Source organism: the organism of the source record quoted next, unplaced genomic scaffold (assembly GCF_019419815.1).
Source record: "Pyrus x bretschneideri cultivar Hongxiangsu unplaced genomic scaffold, Pyrus_bretschneideri_v1 Contig34, whole genome shotgun sequence".
NCBI lineage: Eukaryota > Viridiplantae > Streptophyta > Magnoliopsida > Rosales > Rosaceae > Pyrus > Pyrus x bretschneideri.
This window is the reverse complement of record NW_025999657.1, coordinates 225646-234504: the sequence shown is the minus strand read 5'-3', so window position 1 is coordinate 234504 and position 8859 is coordinate 225646. Positions and strand designations below refer to the sequence as shown.

General features: G+C 36.3%; 1 protein-coding gene across 1 annotated transcript; it reads left to right on the top strand.

The window, feature by feature from the left end:
* The first annotated feature begins 6405 nt into the window (after nucleotides 1-6405).
* LOC125480553 (zinc finger MYM-type protein 1-like) lies at nucleotides 6406-8223 on the top strand. Its single transcript, XM_048591507.1, has 3 exons — nucleotides 6406-7210; nucleotides 7399-7688; nucleotides 8131-8223. The coding sequence occupies exons 1-3, from the start codon at nucleotides 6406-6408 to the stop codon at nucleotides 8221-8223; spliced, it is 1188 nt and encodes a 395-aa protein (XP_048447464.1).
* Nucleotides 8224-8859: the final 636 nt, after the last annotated feature.

The window sequence follows — 8859 nt, the reverse complement described above, 5'->3', positions numbered from 1 at the left end:
GCAATATAAAAATTATTTTTCTTGCCCAAAACACAACGGTGCTACCTTTCAATTCTTTTGTCATAGAAACCGATATTCATGCGTACATTCTCCAATTTTATTTTGAAAGCATGCAATCAGATAAATCCCACCAACAAAAGATGTGTTTTAATAATAAATGTAGAAAGAATAACTCATCTTAAAGAGATAAAACACATGATGAGAAAGAGTCTTATTCCAAATACAATAACATGGGATATCTGATGAATGTAGTTGGATGCGTGCTTGCAAACGTGCTTGAATAAGTATCTTGTTTACGTAGCATCCTTGCGATCAAAAGTGTGTGAGACATCCTTAGACTTAAACAATTACAATTGAAAATATGTCACAAATCTAAGCTATTACAGACACAGGCATTTTGTTAAGAATTGCCAATTTTGCACTAACAACTAGTAAATGCCATCAACTGCCAACATGCAAATCTCCACAATGGCTTTGTGAAATTGTGACCTTGAGTTGGAATCTCATTCCCACTTTTTCTTTGAATGCCCTTTTACTCATGGTCTATGCTAGCATGTGTTGGTGAGGTGTGGGGTTCCTTGGTTTCATCATCCGTGGTCTTCTTTTGTAGACTATGTGGCAGCTCATTGGCGAGGCAAATCCTTTCCCATGGTGGCTAGAAAACTCTCTCTTGCAGTCAACGTCTATTGCATATGGTGTGAAAATGAATAACCTCACCTTTAAAAATTGCAAGAAAGCTTCTACTGCTCCCTTTCAGTCGATCACTAATATAATCTGGTGTCGACAGTGTTCTTTGCATGTCAAGCCCTTCACCATTAACGTGATGGTTCTCCATAACTAGAATGTTGATGCTTCTTAGGCTCTATGCTATCTTGTCACCTTCCTTTACGTGGTGTAGTCTTTGTTTTGGGTTTTTACCTTTTATTTATTGGTGCCTTTCAATTTTCTCACTGCCAGAGGCAAATCTATTAAGGGATTAGGGTGGTCCCGGGACCACCCGGAAGCTTGGATAAATGGTTGTGAAGACCTTTAAAGACCACCCAAGTCTGGGCAGTGGTGAAGAAGAATAGCAGTCATGGCTACTTCATGTTGTGCAAAACAAAATGAGGAAGAAGAAAGCCAATTTTTTTTAAATGACTTGGCCAAAACGACATCGTTTTGAGCCAAGTCATTAAAAAAATTTTACAAACTCACATCAAAGAGCACTCACCATCTTTTATAGAAAAGTCAAACTGTCACTAAGGGTGGACAAACAGGTCCTGGACCCAAAGAGTAGGGGCGGGTACCTATTGTTTGGGGTGGGTACAAGGCGGGTCCAAAATTTCTAAACACAAAATGGGGTGGGGCGGTTCGGGTATACAAAATTAACAGGGCAGGGCATATCTTAAAATGAGAGGGAACGAGCCTCTGGCTCGGTCCGTTTGTAACATACCAAGAGCATATTTAAGCTTCGACATCCACCGTTTCTCTCAATCCCTCCCTTATTTCTACAACTCTTTCCAGTCAAAAAAGGCTCAACTTTACTCCAAGCAAATTTAGTTGCTTCAGTCACTAATAGCTTGAGCTTTTGCCTCAATGATATAACGGTCCATCTTATACCTAGGTGCTTATTATTCCATTTCCAGATTTCTTTTTTGTATGTCTTTCTTCCCCTAAATACCACAGCCTTTGCACCCACGGCCCTCAAATTCCTCTTGGACCCGAGCCCCAAAGGTAAATTTTAGTCTCATCCTTCTTCGATTTTGTTTCTATGTTTAGATTAAGGAAAATTTGAAGGACAATGTCTCTTGCATGTTGTTGTTTATGTAGGGATCCTGCAATCAAAGGGTACAAACCTATATCCCTTTTGTTGATTTTGAAAAGGAACAGGAGACAAAATGGAACCCATTGATTTTGAGTCTAATATTGTAATGGTATAAACCTAGATCCCCTTGTTGATTTTGGATAAATGGTGCCATGATTTTATATGTATGGATCCACGGGTCCAGAAATTTGTTGTCTCAAAAAATTTGTTGAATCAAGTGATGGCTGAATCATTTTGGTCCCCAAAAACTTTGGTCTCACTGAAAAATGCTTCAAAAATGTTGGATTTTTTCTGGGAAGCCTGGTCTTTGATCCTATGCATAACCCATATCATAAATTTTTTAGAAGATCAGAAGGGTTACAGTTGCAAATTAAATTAGCTGGGAGTTAAATAATTTACTTGAATTTATAGAGAGATAGTTGAAGATGAATCCCAGGTTATGGAAATATGTGGTTTGTTGATGGCTGAGATGTGGCAAGCAGACGGTTGCGATGTCTTTACACATCGGTCTTTGCGATGGAAAACTGGGGTCGTGGGCTGGTGGCAGTATGCCTAAAACCGAAAAAAGAAAAAAAAAATTGTAGTTGGACTCGTGGACCCATTTCGGGCCGGGTTAGGTCCGACTCCCAAATTCAAAATACCTCTACTCGGCCCAGCCCATCCCGTTACATTTTAAAGCGAGTAGGGCCAGGTTCCTCCAAATTTGGGCTTGGCCCGTGCCTAGCCCTAACTGTCACGCCCCAATCCTGACATATGTCTCGGATCGACATGTGACATTATCAAGTATCCGTATATATAACATACCCTGCCTCCGGGATATGGACAAGGCACAACTCAAGCTTTGAATTGCGTAGTGATTTTCATGTACTTTATGGATGCATCCAACATCCTTTTTAGACTGCCCACATACCCTAAATACGGATCAAGCCATTCGTAGTTCACTATTTGTTAAATTCTAATTTTTTCATAAAATACTTCTACCAGAAAACATTAAGTACCACACTACACATTAACCATAAGCCAAGCAACAGTTATTATCTTGCCATTCACACATACATATGCTTTCCAACACCATTCCACAATCACATCAATCAATAACACATACAACACCCAAAATGTAGGGCTAGAGCAACGCATTTCGGCCGAAAGCCTACATCTTTGAAAAATGGGATTTCAAACCACTCAACGAAATCCAACAACATCGAGTTTCGAACCATTCAACGAAACCAAAATACCAAGCGGGATTCTGGACCACTCAATGAAATATAAACCAAGATATGATTTTGAAGAAGAAGGGATTATGGACCTCTCAACGGAATCGCAAAGTACAATGGATATTGAACCACTCAATGAAATCCAAGGCATGATACGATTTTGGATCACTCAATGGAATCACAAAGCACGAGGGATTCTGGACCACTCAGCGGAATCCAGACGGAGTAGGGAACCGAACCACTCAACGGAACCCCAGCGGAACCCAGTTCCAAATCACTTAACAAAATCGAGCGGAAGTCTAAGAAACATAACAACGGCTCAAAGAAACAAAACATGAATCAAGCTACTCAATTTATAAAGGCTCAATGAAACAAGAAATGAAACAAAGCACAAGTTACACAATTTGGGATGGTCAATGAAATGAGAAATGAAACAGTGAAATGAAATATGAAACAAGCTTCGAAGCAACAAACCCCATAGCAATGTGTTAACGGTCCACTACTAGCCCTCACATTTCATCACATCATACCAATCATGCAAATCAAACCACATTTCAAATATGCACGTCAAATCACATTTCATAAATGTTTTCAATACACAATTAACTCACATTTAATAAAATCAAGTGATATCCACAAAAGACATTAACTATGAAACCAGGATAATAACCATATCACATTTATTAATGTCACTCACTAACCACTGTAGGCCCACTAGACTTCACTTAATCTCTAGTAGTACTAATTTTAGTATTTAAATCGATTCAAGACATGTTGATCAAAAGTCAACTCTCAGTCAATGGTGGTATCCACAACCCTACGTGATTCGATCCGGAATATTTGTCCACGGAATTTTGATCTGTAACTTCCTAAGAGTGTCATTTATCTTCTATCACAATATCCTAAAATTTCGGAATGATCCAACGGTCGGATCTCCGCCAATTGCTAGAATTCGGTGGTGGTCAACAATTAGTTTTACAACTTAAAAATTCAATTCACAAGATCCGTACATCGGATTTCCGATCTGTCAATTTTTAATGTCCTCAAATATTACATCCTATAACACACTAAAGTTTGGTGACGATCCAACGTTCGAATCGTCGTTTGCTACAAAAGTTAAGTGGCGGACCCTAGTGAAACTAGGTTTAAACAATCAAATCACATCAAACGGATATCAAATTTGAAATTGGAGAACTTAAAAGGCATCGTTGGCCTACTAGCTACGTGCCGTTGCATACGGCGGCCATCCTCTCTGACTCCTGGAAAATTCACCTAACTCCAAAAATTACCAAATTTTATATGAATGTAGAGCACAACAAGAGGAAGAACTTTCATACATGGGCTAAAGTCCAATTCAGCCTGAAAACACTTGAAATCACCCTTGATTTGCCAAAAACCCAAAAATGGGTATTCTCGATTTGTCCTTAAAACGAGCTCCAACGCCTCCATCACTGCTTGGGCCTTGTTCTTGAGGTTTAGTGGAGTCTATTAGTGTTGGTGGCTAATGGAGTTAGCTTCAGGTTTGGTGGATCGCCGCCAAGCATCCGTTGCACCCACTGTTTAGATTTCACAAATTCAAGATCAAATTTCATCAATTTTGGGGTGGAATTGGTAGAGGGAGGGTTTTGGAGTGTTTCTCAAGTGATGAATGGCTTCAACTCACCAAAAACCGCTATGAAAGGCGTCAGAAACCATGGAAGCCATTGAGTCGGGTTACGGGTCAAAAAGGGGGTCCAGATTCCCTCATTTTCTCCTCTCTCCTTTCCCTTCCTTGCTCTCTCTTTTGATTGGTCCGCTCCCCCCTTCTATCCCTCCTTTCTCTCATTTTCTTCCCATCACAGCCACACACCTGGCACCATAAATCATTGCTCTAGCAAATCTGGAGCCTTTTAGATGATGGTCAAATGACCATTTTGCCCTCAACTTCGTTTGTTTATAACTCCAAATTACATTCCGTTTACGCTCATGCGTCCATATCGAGCTGTACTATTCGAATATGTAAAGAAATATGAAAAATCATGAAAGTATCAAATACATCCGTGAAGAATTCTGTTTAATACAATAGGGGCAATTTCATCCTTTTATTTATTGAAAAAAATATACGCCGCAAATATGAAAACGTCGAAACTATGAATATGAATAGGAAATACAAGATACGTAATTTTAAATAGTGAAATATGGGGACGGGATTTCACACAAACCATTTAATATTTAATAAAAGCCCAATGGTTTTTCATTAGTCAGATTACTTTCAATCAAATTCACTTTACCAATTATAATTTATATAATACCTAATTGTGTGCCGCTCTTGTTCCTTACATACCCAAGCCAGCTGAAGGCCATCCAACATCAACTTTATAATTTCTGTAAGTTTTCTAATTTAGTGTTAGTTCGTACTTATTTTTAGTATTGTTTGATACATATTTATTGTTAATTTGTTAGGAATTTTTAGTTTTAGTTTTAGTGTTTTATTTATTTTTATTTCTATTATTATTTTTTTAATCTAAAGAGCACTAATTAAAAACAAAGGGGCTGAATAGTGAATACATATAAGGGTCTTTGATAATGGTCTTTAGTAAGGGTCTTTGATAAAAAGCCGAACAATCACACAGTAATGGGTTTTAAACTAAGTTCAGCCTTATTTATTGTTAATTTCTTAGGATTTTTTCATATCTATTTTAGTGTTAGTTTGTGCATATTTATTGTTGATTCGTTAGGATTTTTTTATATTACTTGGATTGTGTTATAATGTTTTTTTTTCTTTTTTTGTTGAAGATTGTGTTACATTGTTAGTTCATACATATTTTTTAGCTACATCAATTGATATAGATTTTTTTTATTAATTGATGTGTAGAAATTAGAAGTATGGAACGATATTACAAGCGAAAATCATCTTCGATTAGTTCGGACAATCATATTCCAAATAGTTCATCTCCAAACTTGGATGGTTCCAATCCTATTTTAAATAGTTTCCCTCAAATTCCAAATAGTTCTGATCCAATTGCAGGTAATTCCACTTCACAACAAAATGAGTTAAAAGTTAATTTGGATAATATTGAGAAAGGCCCTGGAAAGAGAATTCCAATGAAGGATTATCCTCCAAATATTAGAGATGAGGTCTGAAGAGCATATATATTGATGGAGCCTTTTAGAACCAATGATCATAGTTTTCCATTCAGTTTGCATTTGAATGAAAAGCGACGGTTCGTTGATATTTGGTTGAAAGAATTTCATTGGTTGGAATATAGTATATCTAAAGATACTGCATTTTGCTTTTATTGCTATATATTCAATGTCAAATTTGAACAATCAGGCAATGATGTCTTTACTGAGGTAGGCTTTCAAAATTGGAAGCACGCAACAACATGTTTTGAAAAACATGTAGGAATGGTTGGTAGCTTTCACAATAAAGCTATTGAAGCCACTGGTAATCTAATGAATCAAAAGACACATATTGAAACAAATGTGGTCAAACAGTCAGAAGAAGCTCGTATGGCTTATCGCACTTGCTTGAATGCATCAATTGATTGCACTAAGTTTTTGTTGCGACAAGGTCTTTCATTTCGTGATCATGATGAAAGTGACACTTCAAACAACAGAGGTAACTATTTGGAGCTTTTGCAATTCCTTAAGGATCATGATGAGAAAATAAAGGTTGTTATGTTAGATAAAGCTTTGGGAAATCTCAAGCTAATAGCTCCTTCAATTCAAAAAGATCTTGTTCATTCATGTTCTATTGAAACCATTAAAACTATCATAAGTGATATGAAGAATGCTAGGTTCTTTTCTCTATTGGTTGATGAAGCACATGATGTTTGTATAAAGGAGCAAATGGCGGTGGTTTTGTGTTATGTGGACAAAAATGAGAAAGTCATTGAAAGGTTTGTAGGAGTTCAATATGTTCCCGACACCACTTCAAACACACTAAAGGAGTTTATTGATGCGTTCTTTAATTTCAATGAGTTGAGCTTCTCCAATTTACGAGGACAAGGTTACGATGGTGCTAGTAATATGAAAAGTGAGTTCAATGGCCCCAAGACAAAGATTTTGAATGAACAACTTTGTGCATTCTATATTCATTGTTTTGCTCATCAACTCCAATTAACTCTTGTTGCCATAGCAAAGGATAATGTTGATGTTAACACATTTTTCCTATTGGCTAATAATGTGGTAAATAATATTAGAGCTTCATGTAAATGTCTTGATGCACTTAGAGAGATGCAAAAAAAAAGAACTTATGAAAGCTCTTGAAAATGATTCTCTTATGACAGGACAACGCTTAAATCAAAAAACTAGTCTTCAACGTGCCAGAGCTACAAGATGAAATTCATATTATAGTACTTTGATTAGTATGATTTCTATGTTCTCATCCGTGGTCAGTGCTTGAAATGATTGTTGATGATAACACCAATGATAGTGTGGCTAAAGCAAATAGGTTATTGAGAGACATACAAACTTTTGAGTTTGTGTTTCTCCTATTTTTTATGAAATCTATATTGGGAATCACAAATGATTTATCACAAGCATTACAAAAGAATGACCAAGAGATTGTGAATGCAATGGCTTTAGTCAACACATGTAAAGAACAACTACTCTACATAAGGAATGATGAGGGGTTTGATCTTTTGGTTGACAAAGTATCATCATTTTCTGTCGAACATCATATTGAGGTTATTAACATGGATGAGACATATGTAGCTCAATGGAGTTCACGCCATAATACCCACAAAAAGACCAACGGTCATCGTTACAAAGTGGAGCTCTTTTTTGTTGTCATTGATTCCCAACTCACAGAGTTAAATGATCGCTTCAATGAGACAAGTACCGAATTGCTCATATGTTTGGCTAGTTTGAGTCCAAATGATTATTTTGTAGCTTTTGACAAAGAAAAAAGCTATTTCGCCTTGCTCAATTGTACCCTCAAGATTTTACGAAGCAAGACCTATTAGTACTTGAAGATCAACTCGATATTTATATTCATTTATGCGTTCGAGAAGTGACTTTTCTCAGTTGCAAAGCATTAGTGATCTTGCTAAGAAAATGGTGGGAAAAGGGTTGCATCGAGTATTTCAATATGTGTATTTACTTATTGAATTGGCTTTGGTTTTACAGGTTGCAACTACTTCAGTGGAGAGAGCATTTTCTGCCATGAATATCATTAAGAGTCCACTCCGTAACAGAATGGGGGGATCAATGGTTAAATGATAGCTTAGTTATTTACATTGAGAAAAATGCTTTTTTTATTTATTATATTGACAATTAAAACTATCATGACACATTTCAAAGTATGAAATCCCATCGTGGACAAATGTAGTATTTCGAGCTTGTTTAGCCTAAAGATTATGAATGAAAAGTTGTAGTTTGCCATTTATTTGTTCAATGTTATTTTCATCTTTTTTTTTTTTGGGAGCTTCTATATTGGAACCCTATGTTAAAATCTTGAATCCACCACTGCTTGCTGCCTATTTTCTTTTTTTTTTGTTCTCGGTTCTCTTTGAGCTTTGCCCCGTTAATATTATTCTTTATTTAACAAAAATAAAATAAAATCGCTAGCTCATGGAATAGTTTTCCCATTCAATACACACAAATGTTGACACTCTCGAAATGTAATTCATCTAAGATGATTTTTCAAAATTTTTTTTTTAAAAAAAAAAGTGTTTTTAAGAGGGTTTGATAAATGATAAAGGAAAACTAATGAAAAGGACTTCAAATCTTTACATTTTAATAAAAAAACCATCCACTAACTTTATTTAATAATAAGGACAAAAGACTAATAACAAAAAAAAAAAAAAAAAAAAACTTAACAAACCCAACTTGCGTTGGGGCGTTATCCCCCCGCCC

Coding starts and splice junctions, on each gene's coding strand:
- LOC125480553 (XM_048591507.1), top strand. CDS start 6,406: ATGGTTGGTAGCTTTCACAATAAAGCTATTGAAGCCACTGGTAATCTA. Junction 7,211..7,398: donor AAATAATATTAGAGCTTCAT/GTAAATGTCTTG, acceptor ATCCGTGGTCAG/TGCTTGAAATGATTGTTGAT. Junction 7,689..8,130: donor CTGTCGAACATCATATTGAG/GTTATTAACATG, acceptor TTGGTTTTACAG/GTTGCAACTACTTCAGTGGA.